We start from the raw sequence: 18,616 nt of genomic DNA on the forward strand, positions 1-18,616 counted from the left end.
TAAAGGAGGGCTTTGGAGAGGAAGTGATGATATCTGGCCTGAACTGAGGCCCACCGAGAAACAGTTTGGGAAAGGCATTCTTCACAGAGCATGCATTTGTACAGGAGTTGTGACTTGAGAATGTGCCACATCTGAGGAAACCACAAGACAAAAAGGCTTCACCCTTCAAAACAAAGGAATTATCCTTTGCTTTCTTATTCTGCAAAAAGCAAACAAACAAAAAAAGCTGTCTCTGCCTAGCCCTTACATTAGGCCAAGGAAAAAAATCATATACACAAAGTCCTTAATAAATATTGGATGACCAGAAGAATGTATGCTACATGCCAGGCCCAGTTGTAGTAAGTCTCTTCTAGAATGCTCTTTTTCTCTCTACCAGTTGGATCACCAAGACCTGGCTGGAGACCCACTCCCTGAAGCTTTCCTTATCTCGCAGGAGCACAAATAACCTTTCCTTGCTCAGAATTTCATCTTTTATTAATATTTTCTATCTAATCTTATCTTCTGAGTTAACATAAAGTTAACTGGAATCTATCTCCTTCACCTTCTCTTTTTTCTTGGGGTGGGGGTGGTCATTTTGTTTTGTTGTATTCAAATGTCTGTACACTAAAAGTATGACTTCTATGGAAAGAAGGAGGGAGGGAGGAAGAGATGATGGAAACCTAAAGAAGAGGATAGCTGTTGGGGGGTGATTTGGCTTAGCCCACCTCCACAAGCCCCCTTTTCCATCTTTTTTCTTTCTTTTTTACAAATTCTTTTAAACATACAATTCCTGAAAAATTTTTTAATTCAATTAATAAATGAGATTTGACTCAAAGTCCTCAAATTTCAGCAAGAGATAAATAGCTTACTAGTACTTTATAATAACTCTGTATCAAAAGGCATTAATCTTCACCCTTCTCTTTTCTCCAGCAAACCAGAAACTGTATCTCCTTTTGATGCAATGTAGCAAATCAGACACTAAAATAGCAACAGCTACTTTTCATGCACAAAGAAACACCACTATTATTTCTACCTTAATAATTCTGCATCTTAAAAAGCCCTCCAATCCATCCTCTTTGAAAATCTCCATTCCTGCCCTAGGCTCTCAACTTACATCTCCTGAGAACACTTTGCATTGGTTTTCTTTCCTCTACTCTGACCCCTCTCAGCACATTCTGCTAAAGACAGCCGGGGACAGTCCATCTGCTCAGGGCATTTTCCTCCTTAAAATCCCATGGTTGCTTGCACATAGGATAAAAACCAAAATCTTTGACAGCACCTACAAGGCTTGGCATGGCCTAGGGCCCAGTTAGCTCCCCAGCTTCATGTCACACCAGGTTCTCTCATTCTTGTGGTTCTTGCAAGTTTCAGCTGCAAGGACCTTCCTTTAATCGCTCACACATGCCTTGCCCTTAGCTCAGTGCTTCTGTCCATGCCCTCCTTCCTCTGTTCACTAGTGAAGCCATTCTTGATCCATACAACGCAACCTCCCCACTTTATCCTCACTACACAACACCACTGTACTTTTTCTTTACAGCTTTTCTTACACTTACGACTATGTATTTATTCATGTATTTGCTTGTCTAATAGCTTATTTCCCAGTCTAAACACCTAAAGATAGGAACTGTCTGTTTTGTTCACCAACATATATCATTAGTGCCTAATACCTGACATGTAGTAGGCATTCAATAAATATTTGACAGATGAATGCCATCTACAATAGATATTAATAAGATGGATATCTGGGGGTGGTTGTTTTTGTGTTCTTTTTTAAAATGTAAGGCTACTCAAGCCAAAAACTCAAATAAATTGAACTCTAGATAAAAGGTAAATTAGGTTAGGTATCCCTCTTCAGAAAAAAGGATAAAAGTATCAGCCCAAACTTACCCATGCACGTTTTCCTGAAAATCTTTATAAACTGCTTGTACGCTAATCGTATTTCCCCCTAAACAACAGAAAACTATTCAATAAGCTCTTAAATGACGCAAGCCTGTTCATGGGTTTTTGTTTTGTAAATAACACACTTCGTTTCTATAAGGGAAGAAATAGTTTAGATACTTAAAACTCCTCAAACTTAGGAGGGGAAATAATTTGGAGGAAAAAGCAAGGAAAGACACAATATTTCTGTTTGTAAAATTGGTTTATTTACAATTTGGTATTTTTAAATTATATTTGGAATTTTAATTTTTATATATTTCTTTGGCAGGCATTCTGTTTCTTAAATAGGGAGGCAAAGGAGAGGAGGAAACCTGAGTAAGTTTGAATTTTAGAGATTTACCTGCTGCTAGTCAGTCAAATTTAACTTTTAATCCCTGAGATTTAGTGAAGAATCAAAAATATCTTCATACATTCATATGTAAAAGCATATGTTAAGAACAATAAAGAATAAAGCCATTATAATTAATCTCCCCCCATATGGCAATATGAGAAGTCCCTCTTTCTTAAATTAACTAAAGGGTGCGCTGACAGTGCATTTAGCTATTAGATATACCAAGAGACTAAGCTACCCTAGGCCTCAGTTTCATTTTGCTTTTTCTTTGTAGTTTCTCCCCTTTTAAAAAATATTCTTGGAAACTGATACACAATTTATTCAAATAATAGAAATGCCCACTGCTAGCTCAAAATTTCTCCCCTTTCTAAATTTTTGGTTGTGATGTACAATTAGGGATTTTCCTTTATTGTCCAAGAGCAAAGTTCTTTATCTGATTGCAACCTGAGGCCGTTTTTTTGCAGTCACTTTGGAGCAAGTCACTTCTATCAAATTAGGGTAATTACAGTTCAGAGGGATGAACAAGGCTGAAGTGATGTTCATACACCACCATGAGATCTGGGAGGCTTTCTTCATAAAGAGCATACAAGAAGCTCTGGAACACATGGGAGTTGTTATATATCTTGTTGCTCCCTTCTATAGATGGCTAGTTAATACTCCTAAAATGTCAGCTTTCCTCAGAGGAATGAATATTAATTTAGTTTGCTCATTAAATGTCCTTGAGATGCAAAGGAATGGCAATTATGTTTCTTCTTCCCATATATACGATATGTAGCAGATATTAAGGATGTGACCACAGCAAAACACTAAGTCAAAGACAAACCAAATAAACCAAATCCTTTGCAGTAAGATGCAATTTTCTTACGTATGTGTAATGCGCTGGCAAGTCATTTTTCATTTTGGAAGGTGTTAAGCATCACTCATGACAAGTGTTTATTTGCCTAATTGCCCAAAGGAAATGCAGTGTAATTCAAACTTTTTTAAAACAGCAATGAAACAAAGTCACAAATACCCTTTTTTCAAATCTCTCTCAACAGTTCTTTTTCCAAAACAGAAAATAAACTAATTTCTCTTGCTCTAAAACATCAATACCAATGCCAGCTAGGAACACCCTCCAGTGCTAGTTTGAAGACAACTTTGAGGTTCCAAGAATATTTATGTATTTATTCCAAAAGATTACAGAAATTCAAATAAAAAGTAGCATATATCAATTTAAGAAAGAACTTTGAGAAGATCTGATGATAGAGAATGAACAAGAGCTATCATCTGCTCTGTCAAATCTGGACAATATTTTAAACTGTAGCTTTAGCATCAACTTTCATTTTAATACATAATGCACATCTCTTAAAAATTCATATCAAATATACTGGGTTTCTTGGTTGGTTGGTATTTTGTCACTGGGTAAGAACTCTGAGAAACAAGAGAAGCAATTCCGAAAGTCCACGGCCTAGGCTGTGATAAGACCAAGCCTGGGGCTGGGAGCTCCTAGCATGCCCTCGTTTTCGGCGTAGCCCCCTTCTGCTGCAGGAAGCCGCACTAAGTAGTTCCTCTGCTGTTGCTGGCAGGACGGGTGTAAATAAAAATGTGAGGTAGTTCTTTCCACAAGAGGGAAATATTTGTCTACATAATAACCCTGCAATGTCTGACAAATTACCACAGCATCTGCTCACTGTCATCTGTGAGTAAACTCTCCGCTTGGTATTAACTGAACTTGACAAATCACGAGCTAGCTGCAGTTCACAGGCCTTACTTTCTGATCCAGCCATGACTAGAGGAGCCACTAAAAACTCCCAAAAATGTGAACCAAAGAGACCACGAGTACAAGAACTGCAAAAGCATAAGCATTAAAAAAAATATGGAGGAGCTGGTGAGAGCACATTAAGAATAATTTACCAGGACTTTAAGTACAGGGGAGAATGAAGACCAGTGGGAAATAATTTCGACTCTGCTCCCAAGGCCCTGAAAATTAAAAAGAAATTAAAACACACACACACACACAAAAGACCTGAAGTTCTACAAGATACTAAATATAAGATAGAGAATATAGCAGAGGCTCACAAAAATAATATAGGTAAAAGAACAAAATACATTGAGAAAAAGCAAGAGTGATCTAACTAAAACTCTAGCCTTTCTGACTTGGAATCTGTACATTTATATGGAACTAATAAAAAAATAATTGGTGATTGCTGAAAAATATTTGTATTCTAAACTCTCTCCAGGCTACTGGACCAAGACTAACACCAGAAATGGATCAGGAGTAAAATTACAGTTAGAAAAGGGGAGAAAAGTAAGGTAGGACATTAAAATTTTATTCTGAAATTATCTCTGGCCACGACAATAAAATTTAACAAATATTCACTGAACAGTCTTACTCCTGTCATCAGCTGTACAATACATACAGTATCATAGAACTGGCCACTAGGATTAAAATCCACTAGAACATATTTCATGTTAAGTGGCGACAGCAGCATCTCACAGAAATTTTTACATACATATATACACAGTCCACATTCAACCATTTTCACATATTTTCAGTACACACAGTTGCAGCATATTACAGTCACGTGTCTAAGTTGTTGCTCGATAGAAACCCAAGCCACTGCCTAGACATAACTGTAGCAGTTGAGCTGAGTATAATTACAATTAATTTCATCTATGTCCATAGCAGAGATGTACAAGCCCCTAAGAAACAGAGTTCACAAATACTTTTTTTTTTAATGCTACCACAGCATTATGTTGGGCAATATTAAAACCTTTACCAACCAAATCAGTTTGTTTTTAAGTCTTCTGCTTACCAGAATATTCTTGATGAAAAAAATTACAAAAATGAATGCTCTCTTGAAAATAATTCACACTTTGAAGATTCCAATATGGCCCAATGCTACTGATGCCTAAAGTGTTTCCTAACATTCTGATGGAGTCCTTCCACATGACTCCAAACCACCTAGTAAGTTTAAAAGTGGCTTAAGTGCCTTGCACCCAAATTGTAAAAATCCCTGGCCATCCTTACTAGAGCCAGGCATATATAAAAGGAATGCACTTTGGTTCATACCAAATGCCCTGGGATTAATCACGCTATAAAATTAAATGGTTTGAGGTAAATTTTTACAAATACAGTCGATTTTTGTCTAGTGTTAGCATAACAAAAAAAAAATATCATTTAAAAAATCAGTCTGATGTTAAGATACAACAAAGACCATCTTTAACCCCTTAAACATAGGAATTCCATGTGTAACTAACCAGTGGTGACCTTTTTTGGTGCTTGACAATGATTTATGCCTTATGGTTTCTATTAAGGCCAGTAAGTATCTGGATGTTTAAGACAGATGTCTCTTTGCAGAGGTGGGTTCCATTCTTACTGCCTAGTATTCAAAGAGTTAAAGAGGCCAAAAAATGCATGCCCTACAACATGGCATTCAGAACAAAAGGCACATTGTTATCACTAAGGGCACAATTTCTCCTCTACTGTTAATCTACACTGTCTTGCATCACTGTTGTAGCAACACACGGAAGTGGTAATGCACGCTCTGGGGGTGCAAGAAACGGAGCCAGATGAGACCACAACCAAAGACCAGACCACACTGTGCTCTTAAATCTGAAAACAGCTCAGACATCCCTAGACAATGGTAACCTGTGAGACCAAGGACTGTTTCCAAGCCAACTCCTACTAGCCTATCAGAGCCCTTCACTGATTTATGTTTTAAAATCACAACGATGCAACATTTGTCTTTTTCTTTGACATTATAATTAAGCTAGACTTAAAAAGCAGCTCTATCACTAAACACTGAACGTGGTGGCTCTTTGTGAATGAGGGGAGTTTCACTGTATTTAGGAAGTGCAGTGGGGGGAGCCCCACAGTGCCGCACATTTTAGTTTGGCTTAAAAGCTTCCGGTTACATTTGTGAATAAACACAGTCACAAATGCACTGTTGGCATGTGAAGAACCAGTTCTGTGTGGTGGGGGAGGAGACAAGCAGTATTAGACTGTTTATAAACTTTAACATGGATAATCATTCTATAGGGAAATTCATATTAATGGCAGGCTCAGGTTCATTTATTTCAGTGAAAATCTTGAGAGTGGATATGGCGGAAGAGGAGCATTGCAAGGGGAAAATAGCCTTTATGTTTCTGTTTGTTTTAATGACCTAAAGACACTAACCATCGTTAAGAGGCTTATGGTTTTCTAAAGCCACCACGAGTCTTACACTTCTTATGCCTTTAAGCCAAAATTTTAATAATACACAATCTTTAAATTCTATAAGCCACTGACTGATCACATGAGCATCATTTAAAATGCAACTAACATTATTGCACTTCCATAGATTACACAGAAATGTGTACAACAGGCTAAAGAATTTGACTAGGGGAAAGAAGCTATAATTTCTAAATACAGAAGTATAAATTAATTTATCAGTGACACCCTTAAATAGTAAAGCAAATATCAACACCACTACTTTATTAATAAGCTAATCTTATTACTGATTTTTTGGCAAATATCTGTAATATTTCCTGAGCATTTTTCTCCACCATCAACTGACAAAGCCTCAAGATAAGTAAAGTGTTTTATTCAAAACTACTCTTTTTCTTTTTTAAAGCAAGAGAAACTGTAGGATTAATATTAAAAGAACTTAACCGGAAACTTTCTTGGCCTCACTGGGGACCATGCTTTAAGTACTTGTAAATCAATTTACAGGCAATCCATACAATAATATCTGTGCATATAAAAGAGTATTTATCCTATTTTATACTACCCAAACCTATTGTCCAAACAGGCAGAAATCTTTCTATATTAAATTGCACATAACTAAATTTTTTTCCACGTGCCTTGAAATTGATATGTATCACTGCTCATACATTAGTGATAAAATACTGAAGTTTTCACTGTGAAAATAATTATTATTCAGAGGAGAAAAATATTCTTTTACCTAACTCTCAAGAGTTACTTTTACAGGTAAAGTGTCATTCCCATGAAAACAATCAAGTGCAATCCAAACAAAAGTAAAATAAAACAGGAATGCAATGTCTATGGTTCTTCTAATGATGCACAGAGTAAGTCAAACCATTTAACTTGAGGCTGAAATTTTCCTCCTTAGATTTTGTTAAAATTGGCCTTGCTGGACAAGGACAATTGACGTCTGTTGAAGAAGAGGATTTTCAATCCTATTTCTTTTTAAAGAGGTGATGCTTTCCCAGGCTAAAAGAACCTTACTGTGGCACCTGAAGTGTGAACTCACTCGAGTCTGCTAAACTGTCTTTGGACTATGGAAATCCCCACTTTAAGTAGCTAGGCTATTCTTTTTTAAATTGGAATATGAAAAAGATGGTCATAATCACAGCTAAAAATGTCTCTTTTCTGTATTAACAGTCTGGGATATGTATTTGACGGAAGGAAAAGAAATTAGATGCAAGCAACAGATGTGTGGTGAAAGAGGAACAGCGGGGAGAAAAGCAAAGAGAAGGGAAGAACAGTTAGTTCATGGAATACATTTCTAACTTTAGGTGCAAAACCAAATTCTGTTAAACGAGACTTCTTTGCAAAATGGCTCACGGATCACATTGGAGAATTTGGAGGGACACACGCATTTCCATTCATCCACCAGGTTTGCTTGGCTGGCCTTTAGAACGTCAAAATGCTAACTGAGCATTTCAACTGTGGGGATTTTGTCTCTGAGCACTATTTCAGGGGAAAAAACCTCTAAGGTGCAATTTTTCTTACATATCATTTTCGTCCTGACCATCCTCCTCCCACCATCACTACCACCCAGGTAACTTATGGAAAACAAAGCAGGACATGCTGCACCTGTGCATGACCCTGGAGTGTGGAGAGAGAAGGGCTTGTTGGGGGTGGGGGGGCCTTCAGAGGCAATCACCTTGGGGAGAATACACTATGAACCATGAAGACATAGTGAATGTCTCTGACACCAATCTGTAGATGCGCGGCAGTCATGACGTGATCAATGGCCTGCCACTGATGTTTATTACTCTGCCACACTAATTACAGTAAGGCTCATCGTACTTTTAGAACACAAAAACAGTTTCAGAAAGTATAAAAACTTAAAGCATTGTCCCCATGTATTTTATAAAACAAAACAAACTTTCTTACATTAAAACAAGTGCCGAAAAGATACAAATGAGTCGAGTTATTGAGCAAATAAAAACAGGTCTGAGCTACTCTTTTTCAACCCAATAAGGCTCAGCAATGTCGTATCTTTCAGAATTACCAGCATCGGGGGGCTCAGCTCAGCTAACCAGTTTTGGCAATACTGTCCTCTGCTGAATATTCCCATTGGCATCTGTCATCTGTGCCAGATTAGTCCTCAGTTTGGAAGCTGAGCTGGAAGGTGGAGGTAACTTGGAAATGGATGTGATAGCACCAGTGCTCTCAGTGATCCTCTTCACAGACGTCTTCTCCCCCGTCGGAGGCTTTGGCAGCCGCCTCCTCAGCCAGGGGTGCCGCAAAGCCTGGCCAGGGGTCATGCGAACTGCAGGATCCCATTCTAAACACTGTTTTAAGAAGTCAAGGAAGAGGGGATCGTCACACCCCTTCAGTGCATTCCCCCACTCTCTGCTCTCTGGTGGGCCCCTCAGTTTCCCCCTCCGGGAACGGCCACCATTGAGGACCACGGAGCCATCTGAGAGAGTCGTGACAGTGCAGTAACGAGGATAACCCTTGGAGCTCACAAAATTTTTGGCTCGTTTGGATGCATCCAGCAGTTTCTGGGAGGGCATGCCCAACAGTTCAATCATACAGGCCAGCTGGTCCCCTTCATCCTCCCCAGGCAAGAGGGGGTAACCAGTCAGGAGCTCTGCGAGGATGCAGCCCAGGCTCCACATGTCGATGGGCATGCCATACCTGGCACCAAGGATCACTTCCGGGGCCCGGTAGAAACGGGACTGGATGTATGTGTAGACCCGCTGGTGCTCGTAACAACTGGAGCCAAAATCAATCACTTTAATCCCGCTTCTACCCTGCTGCTTCAATAAAATGTTCTCGGGCTTCAAGTCACAGTGAATTATCCTGTTTTTGTGCAAAGCGTCCAGGCACTGCAGGATGGAGTGGGCGAACTTGCGAACCAGAGGCAGACTAAAGCCCTGGAACTTGTTCTTCTTGATGAGCTCATAGAGGTTCATGCTGAGCAGCTCGAATGTCATGCAGATGTGGTTGCGGAAGGTGAAGTTCTCCAACATGTGGATGACGTTCATGGTGTTGTCCTTGTCCTGCTTGCGCAGATGCTCCAGGATGCGGATCTCCTCGGCCGCCTGCCGGTGGAAGCGCTTCTCGTTCCGCACCATCTTCAGGGCCACGTGCTGGTGGACTTTGTGGTCGTAGGCCTTGACCACCTGCCCAAAGCTCCCCTTCCCAATGACCTTGAGGACCTCGTACCTGTAAGCCACGTGATCGTGGGGCACCTGCACATAGGACCCCTGGTCATCGTCGTAGCCACCGTTGTTGGGCCCGCCTGTCATGCCCTGGCGCTTCTTTGCATTTGGACCTAAGAAGTATATTTCAGGGTAGCTGAAAATCTCGTGGTGTTCAAAGCTGGTTAGTTTTTGCATGTATTGCTTCATCGCTTGCTCCGGAGTCATGGGGGTGGCTTTCACCTTCCCCATGCCTTCCAGAGACTTCAGAGAGGTGGAACTCCCCTGCCGTCTGTGGATGCTCTCCAGCTGCCGCTCCGGCACCACTGGCAACCCCGTTTTGCCCACCGTGGTAAGCCCATTTGGTTGTGTCGTGAGCACTGTCCGCTTGTTACTGTTATCCTCAAACAGCTGCTGAACCTGGATCTGTCCGTGGCTGCTGACGTGTAGGTGGTCATTCATTGTGTGCTTACTGCCGCCAATCTGGAATTCAGAGAGGGAACATCAATGGAACAGAAGAGGTTCGTTCAAAAGGGCTATTTTATACGTTGGCTCCCACCCCCACCTTTACGAAATCCAACTTGGTTTGAATGTACAGTCGGTATCAGGTTTCTTCAAAGGAAAGAGCTGTGCACACAGCAGGGACCTCACCAACATTGCCACAGGGAGAGTGGACGTCGTGATGCAGAGAGCCTCAAAGGCAGAAGAGGCTGAGGGGCTGGGGATGGCTATGAAACTAGGGATCTGGAAAAAAAGAAAGGACCCCAGAACTGCTGCACCTAACAAAGAGTTTGCTGTACATGTTTTCAGGGTCCTTAGAGTAAGTTCTCAGTGGAGGCAGAGATCAGGTTTCTTGGTCATCATTCTCTACCTAACATTTAGCACAGGCACTGTGGTATCATAGACATTCCATTCAACCCATACTTGATATCACGATGAAAGGATACAGAAAGAGCATGAACACATGGGCACTCTACTGGCTCTCCCGCCCCTGGATTACAACATTTTTCACACTTCACTTAGTAGCTTCTTTATTGCCATGAGGGCAGGGACCAGGTCAGTCTTGTTTACTACTCCGTCTCTGGAATTTAGCTCTATTCTGAGAGCACTGCTGTCTTCATTCTTGGTCTTCTCCACTACTCGCAAATCAAACTAATTATACCTAGGAAAGTACTTGATCCAGAAGCAGAGAATTGCACTTTTAGGCTGGAAAAGATTCCCATGTAGATATACACTGTAGTATCTTATAAACCCCAAACCTATTTTTAAGTCTCTGGGCTGTACTGACTGTGATGACCATTTAAGGCCATCCAGCCCAACAATCCAACCGCCTCACTCGGCGGGCCTTCCTTTGGTCAATGGCTTGGCTCTCTCAAAACATGTATTTCTCCCGGCTGCTGGGATACTCAGCTTTCCAACAAGGAATACAATGTAGCGATTTCTATTTCAGGCACACAAGCCATCCCTGAACATTCCTGTATGAACAAAAGTGAAGGCATAAGCCAGGGGGCCCCAGCCTTCTCACAGAGAATCTACTTGGGATTTCTCTCAAGCATTATTATGGCCAAGAGGTGAGGGGTGGAAGAGAACTAACAGCCAGGATCCCCTCCCAGTTAGGAATTCTTGCCAGCCTCAGACAATAACTCACAAGTCTTAAAAGCATCCCAGCAGGTGATTTTTTTTATATGAAAGCTTAAAGATGAACTTGCTGTTTGCAATCCATCTCATTCATTCAGTGTTCTCTGAGGTCTGGCCACACAGCCCTTCAGGAGTATACAGTCAATTAGCTGAAGTCCTAAACTTTCAGTATTTTCCCCATCATCTCCTAAACCCTATCTCTTGGGCTTTACATATAACTAAATGCATAGAAGTGCTCTATGTAATATTATAATTCAAGAAATGGTTTGGGACTACCTAGATTACAAAATGAAATTCCAAGTCAATCTCACTAGGAGTCCAAGACCTTCAAATTTTAACTGATGTACTATCTGAGGCATGTGCTTTCTCTCTGCAATCTTCTAAAACAAAGGAGAATACAGTTCAGTACTTGGGCCTGTCTGAAGTGGGATTTCATTGACTGAGGGATTTTACTTCTTAGATTTCTGCAAGACTTCTAGTTGAACCCTTCTACTAAACTCACAGATGGTATTCTATGCTAAATGAACTTATCTTCTGTCAGTGTAGCCAGACAAGTTATTTTATCCTCATTCTTTGCCAAAAGCAAAGCAGTTCATAAAAATGAATTAGGGAAGTCCTGGATGTATATATGAAAGTAGTACAGTCTTGTCCAATGCTTTTTGTCTAAGCCTCACTCTCTGTACCTCTCCTCCTCCCCACTGTGGTCTTTCAAGTACCAGGAATGAAAGGACCTGAAATTAGAAATATATGTCTCCTAGTGAACCGTTCTCTTCAGGGCAGCCTGGAGAGATTTCAGAAGAAAAACCAACATTACCAGTATACACAGTACAAAAGCATGAGGCTTCATTGGGGACAAAATTGACCTTGGAGCCATAGGAAGTTCTAAAAAGAGGGCAAAGTAAAACATTCTGAGCTTCAGAAACCAACTTCAATTTTTATAATAGCAATTTTAATGTTCTGCATAATTTAAAATACCATCACAAAAGCTGAGTGACTAGAACTAGAGTTTTCCAATTAATTGGATGACCTTCTGTCTCTCCCAACTATCTACTCTTGGTCTCTTCCACAGCAGCAATCAAGGAGGGTTCCAGGGTTCCCCCAGGGTTCAAGCCTCAAGTTGCTCATGGCTTTTACTCCCAGAACACCTCCAGCTTAGACAAGCCCAATCCATGACTCCTGAACTCAAGACTCGCTGTGTCCAACTACAGATCAGCTGCCTTCCTCATGTATTTCTCCATGAAATACTCAATGCAGGAAACCCAGATTCTAAATGAATCTAAGCTCCACCACTACAAACTATATGACCTTGGGCAATTAATCTCTCTGAACCTCAGGGCCCTTATCGGTATAAAGAGGGCAACAAGGCTGCCTCATTAGGGGCATTAGGAGGGTTAAACAAGGTAACTCAACTCAACTCAAACTCAACTCGCACTTTTCCCACTCAAACCACTTCTTCCTCCCATAACCCTGCATTTCTGACCAAGAAAACGCTGTGCTGCTGTGCTCAGTTGTGGCCAACTCTTTGTGACCCCATGGACTGTAGCCCAACAGGCATCAATGTCCATGGGGTTTTTCAGGCAAGAATACTGAAGTGGGTGGCCATTCCCTTCTCCAGGGAATCTTCCCCACCCAGGGATCAAATCTGGGTTTCCTGCATCGTAGGCAGATTCTTTACCGTATGAGCCATACGAATAGCCATACCGAATAGTCACTCAGTCCATCTCCATATCTCCTGTACCTTCCCAAGTCACCATGGAGCCCCACCATCATTTCTAACTGACCCACTCCCCTCCAGCCTCGCTATCCCACCTGGAGTTCTTGTGTCTTTTACTGGGACAACAGAAGCAGCCTCTTCACGTGTCCTTTTGCTTCTAAGCCTAGAATTCACCATCTCTTCTCTCCATGATGTTTCTGGAGTTACCACTGAAAATGTCACTCACACTGCCCTTGACTTTGCTTAAGGCTCATGTGGGCACTCCATTTCCACAAAGAACTTAAGAACTTACAGGCAAGAACATGAGGTTCTAAAATGCTGAGCCTAAATGACCTGAGTCTTTCCAGTGTCACCTACCACTGTCACACTCTCTCTGAGAATAATAAGCTGGATTCCCTACGACCCATGGAGACACCACTCTCTTTTACATTCCTCTCTTTTCGGTGAAGTCATGTTTCATAATGGTTAGGTGTTCAGGGATTTTCAATTAGACACATGGGAAATGAATCTAAGCTCCACCACTTCAAACTATATGACCTTGAGTAATTAATCTCTCTGAACCTCAGGGCCCTTATCGGTATAAAGAGGGTAACAAGGCTGCCTCATTAGGGGGGTTAGGAGGGTTAAACAAGGTAAAAGGCATAGTGTGCTTAGTATAGTAGTGAGTAAGCAGAGACATTACTTTGTCAATAAAGGTCCGTCCAGTCAGGCTATGGTTTTTCCAGTGGTCATGTATGGATGTGAGAGTTGGACTATGAAGCAAGCTGAGCACCGAAGAATTGATGCTTTTGAACTGTGGTGTTGGGAGAAGACTCTTGAGAGTCCCTTGCACTGCAAGGAGATCCAACCAGTAATCCTAAAGAAGATCAGTCCTGAATATTCATTGGAAGGACCAATGTTGAAGCTGGAACTCCAATACTTTGGCCACCTGATGTGAAGAACTGACTCATTTGAAAAGACCCTGATGCTGGTAAAGATTGAGGGCAGGAGCAGAAGGGGACAACAGAGGATGAGATGGTTGGATGGCATCACCAACTCAATGGACATGGGTTTGAGTGGACTCCAGGAGTTGGTGATAGACAGGGAGGCCTGGAGTGCTGTGGTTCATGGGGTTGCAAAGAGTCGGACACGACTGAGCGACTGAACTGAACTGAAAGGAGAGCTAGAACTATCATCCTTTCCAAGTGCTGCTTGAAATCTTGTTAACGTGGGCCATGTGGAAAACTCCTACTCACCCTTCAATGGCCAGTTCAACTCTCACCTCCTCTTTGAAAAGGTCCCCTTCCCTTCCAGGGTGCTTACAGAGCACTGATATATTAAAATACTTATTTCATTTCACACCTGTTTTCAAACCTGATATACCAACCAGGATGTGAGCAGTTCCAGGGTGGGGTCACCTCTTATCTTTTTAAATCCTTATTGACATAAATCCAAGCATACAGTAAGCACTCAGTCAATTTCTGCTGAATGGAAGAACGTATGTCAGTAACTCCTTTTAAACTCTCACCTCTTTAAGTTATTCTTGACAACTACCTTTGTACCTTCATAACAAAACATGAAGTTAACACCCAGGGAATCAAGACTTGTCCCTGGTGACTCAAGTCAAAAATGTTAGGATTGCAATACATAAGCAGAGACATGGAGGCAAGGACAGCCCGTTAAAAGAATAATAGCATCAACTAAATACCTAAAAGTGACATGTGGAATCTTAAAAACTTTCCAGATGTTAAGGAAATTCATTTGAGGGGCTCCAGTAAAGGAGGCAGAGAAGGCAATGGCAACCTACTCCAGTACGCTTGCCTGGAAAATCCCATGGATGGAGGAGCCTGGTAGGCTGCAGTACACGGGGTCACGAAGAGTCAGACACGACTGAGCGACTTCACTTTCACTTTTCACTTTCATTCACTGGAGAAGAAAATGACAACCCACTCCAGTGCTCTTGCCTGGAGAATCCCAGGGACGGGGGAGCCTGGTGGGCTGCCATCTATGGGGTCACACAGAGTCGGACATGACTGAAGCGACTTAGCAGCAGCAGTAAAGGAGGATATTGTCTTACACACCATAGGAATCTACAATCACAACCTGGGTCAGAAGCTCAATTAACTGTTCTATAAAAGGCGGGGGAGTGGGGGAGAAACCCTAGAAATGCCAAAACATTTCCAGAATACATAGGCCAAAACTATACCATAAACTTAAGGATGTTTAAAACCTCTTACTTGCTTTTTCCTTTTTGGCCAATGCCTATCTAGCACAGTGCCTGTTGAATTTAAAAATAACACAGTGAGTGGATGTAATTGTTAGATACCTAAAATGTATGGATTAAAGCAGAGATACCTAAAAAAGCCCTCGTTGACCATGAAACATTTTTGCACTAAAAATTATATAAGAACAATAGTCTAGCCAATTTGGTAGTTTTAATCTCTTCCAAAAATAAAAGGGAAAATTGCACATACTTCCCGTGTTAACATTTCTGGGAGTTTTCAAATTTCACTGGAGTCATCTTAGAAATGCTATATGGTGTTATGGGAATAGAACTGAGTCCAAAATGATCGGAATTTTAGCTCCTCCTCAAACACTGATGGTCTGTGTGGCCCTGAGTCAAATGTCTACTTTTCTTCTACCAAACTCTACTATTTTTTAAAATGGAATATTCATTCTTCAACTCCAATTATTTTACAACAGTAAAACTGGTAACTGGAGAGTGCTTTAAACATTAAGCAGTTATAAAAGTGATACAATACTAATATTTCAGAATTTTAAAAATAAGCAAATTAATATCCCCCATAAAACATTAAAAAGAAAAAACTATTAAGAATCAGAATAGTTACTAGGTATGTATGCTTTTAGGACCAAAAGAGATACACAAAATGACTAATGTACAAGATATCCATGGAGACAAGGAACAAGAGGGCAATGCACTAGATAAATTCCAAAGTTTATAATTCTCAGTCATATATTTATCTACCTACTACATCACTCACAAGGGAAAACATAGGCAAACACTAGTTTCTTCTGCATAATGCTTCCCCTACTCAATCATTAATAGCTATTCCTAGTTGTAACTCCTGTGAAATTAAAAACTAAAAACTTTTAAAAATCTCAAAGACATATAGAAACATGGATCTTTAAGGTTTGTGCCTTTATAAAGAAACCAGTTCAATTTCCTAAAATTAGCAGTCAAGCAGTATGTAAAGCTGAACTCAGGAGGGCCTGGGCTTTAGCTCCAGCTTTCATAGAAACCAGCTCAGGCATCTCGACCAAACCAGTTAACTTGTCTGCTCTCCTCATCCAAAAAATGAAGGAGCAGAACCAGATAAAACCCCGTGGTCCTTTTACTCACCCATTTGAGGAAGTCTGCGATATTCTGTAAATATTTAAAACCAAAACTAAACAACAACCAGAACCAAAATTCATACTTTCAAAACCAAGCTTCTAATCAATGGCACACTGAAGTTTTAGGTGAATCAAATAGACACCACAGTAAAATACAAGCACTATCATTAGGAGAGCTGAGAAGCACCCACATATCTTTTCATTTCTGGTCTCCCACAGACTACTCCTCTAGTAGTCACCTTTCATTTTCCATCATCTTATACACATTTCATTTGCAAAGAGGTTCTGATCAAGCAAAGCCCACTCTTAGAAAACCAGAATCCAGATGCAAACCCAGTAGTATTTCATTTCCAGGTCACACCAAGTCATGTGATCACATTCGGACATGGAAAAAAACTGGATGTTATACTTTCCAAGTTGTCAGATGATTCCAAACCAAACAAACAAACTGAAACACCTAAAACCCAATGGCAATTTCTCAACTAAAACATCACCGTGACAAGAACACGCAGAATCAGCAGTCTACTGATTCGCTTCCATCAACCACAGCCCCAACAGATTGGTTAACTTCTGTGCAGTGAATTCTTAGCCCCTGGGTCTAGATGTGTCATGAGAGACAGAAAGAGGAGGAGAGAGAGAAAGAAGATTTAACAAGAAAACATTTTCCTGTGGAACTGTACACAGATGTTCAGGTCTAACAGAAAACATTCCACTTTGGCCATTCCCTCACAAATTCTCCCCTGATAAACAAGTTTCCGCATAGCACATGACCTTCAGAGCTACCCCTCTAGGCTAGAAATGGCCTATTCTACAAGAACTTAACTTTCACTTGGCAAACAAAGCCATATCCCTAGCAAGCGCCCCTCATTTAGAACCATCTTAGGCGTTTCCTCTGAAAGATCCAGAGGAATATGTAAACAAGTCCCTGGAAACCATCACCTCCTCCGGTGCACAGCTCTGCTAGGCTGTCAGCCACCATCCAAGGGCTCTCTCTGGGACTGAGAAAAGAGGTACACGCTGAAGTCAAGTCCAGCTTGCTGATCTCTGCAGCCACCGGTCTGGTGCTGGGCTCTCACCTCCCTCTTGGCCCTGTCAAGTGCCCTGCCCTTCCCACCTCGCTGGGAAGCAAAGCTGGCCCTTTCCTTCTGAATAATACCCAACTGCAGAAACCTAGAGGGGTGGCTTGTTTTGACTGCTGCTGCGGCTCTTATTTTTGTTAATGTTAATTACAATTTCTGCTATGTTCAAACCTGTAGCACTCATAAAACATGCTTCCACACGCGGGGGACAATTGGCGGTGCTCCCTGCTGGCTGAGGCCAGGCCTGCGAGGCTCTTTGGGGGATCTATTTTCCGGGCAGGACAGCCGGGCTGACCCTAACACAGATCTATTTCTATAAATATCCACTACCCAACGTGGTGGCTGAGGGGGAGGGATGTTTATCCGGTCGGGGAAAGGAGCTCGAGGAAGCAAAGACGGGGGGAAAAAAAAGAGGGGAAAAGAGCCGGAGGAAGTTCGAAGGAAGGGGAGTGCAGGGGTGGGCGGGCTCCAGAAGGGAAGTGAGGGGCCCGTGCCACGAATCCTCCTTTGTGGCTGCAGCTTTGGGCTCGCCCAAGTTCCAGAGGGCGGCGTCCCGGAGAGGCCACTGGCCAGGGGCGTGGAGACACTCGTACTTCGACCTCTCTCCCCTCTCCCGGCTGCAGACGCCCCCAAGTACGGGTGCTGGTGCCCCGGGCCCCTCTCCCGCCCCTCGTCCCCCTCCCAGCCGCCCACGGGCTGGGTCTCACCGTGTGGGCTGCGGTGGCAGCGTTGCTGGCTCGGAGAGGCGGCAGGGCGATGGGGGAGGGCGGGCCGGTCCCCACTCCGCTCCGGGGAGCCCCCGCACCAAGCCCCGGGGAAGCCTGAAGCTGGCGAACGGCGCTGTCCCCTCCTCGGCCTGGCAGCCACGCGCGGGAGGAGACAAAAGAGGGTCAAGGGGGAGAAAGTCACTGGGACCCCGTGGCCCCGCCCACCCCACCCCTCCAGGCTGCGGAGCCCGCTCTCCCCCGGGCCGAGCCAGGGACCTTGAGTGCGAGCGCCCGGGGAGCGGCGGGAGGCCTGGGACGCAGAAACCCGGCGCGCCCGCGGGCGGGGCTTCGGCGGCTGCAAAGTTAGGTAGGGTTCCCCCGCTCGAGCGAGTTCGCGACCCCGCCAGGGAGCCGGGCTGGGCCGGGCCGGCGGTCCACTCTGCGGGCGTCCGTAGGCCCGGAGCGGAACTGGACTGCCGACCCGGGCGCCGCCGCATCACCGAGCCCCAGACTGGGCGGTCAGGGACGGGTCCTGTCA

At 42.7% G+C, this 18,616-nt stretch overlaps 1 protein-coding gene across 1 annotated transcript; it reads right to left on the reverse strand.

The window, feature by feature from the left end:
* Nucleotides 1–2,100: 2,100 nt before the first annotated feature.
* DYRK2 (dual-specificity tyrosine-(Y)-phosphorylation regulated kinase 2) lies at nt 2,101–18,318 on the reverse strand. Its single transcript, XM_010841569.1, has 2 exons — nt 18,079–18,318; nt 2,101–10,090 (listed from the first exon to the last, which is right to left on the reverse strand). Exon 2 carries the CDS (start codon nt 10,067–10,069, stop codon nt 8,489–8,491), a length of 1,581 nt encoding a protein of 526 aa, XP_010839871.1. The 5' UTR covers nt 10,070–10,090; nt 18,079–18,318; the 3' UTR covers nt 2,101–8,488.
* Nucleotides 18,319–18,616: the final 298 nt, after the last annotated feature.

Source organism: Bison bison, unplaced genomic scaffold (assembly GCF_000754665.1).
Source record: "Bison bison bison isolate TAMUID 2011002044 unplaced genomic scaffold, Bison_UMD1.0 scf7180017864163, whole genome shotgun sequence".
Classification (NCBI taxonomy): domain Eukaryota; kingdom Metazoa; phylum Chordata; class Mammalia; order Artiodactyla; family Bovidae; genus Bison; species Bison bison.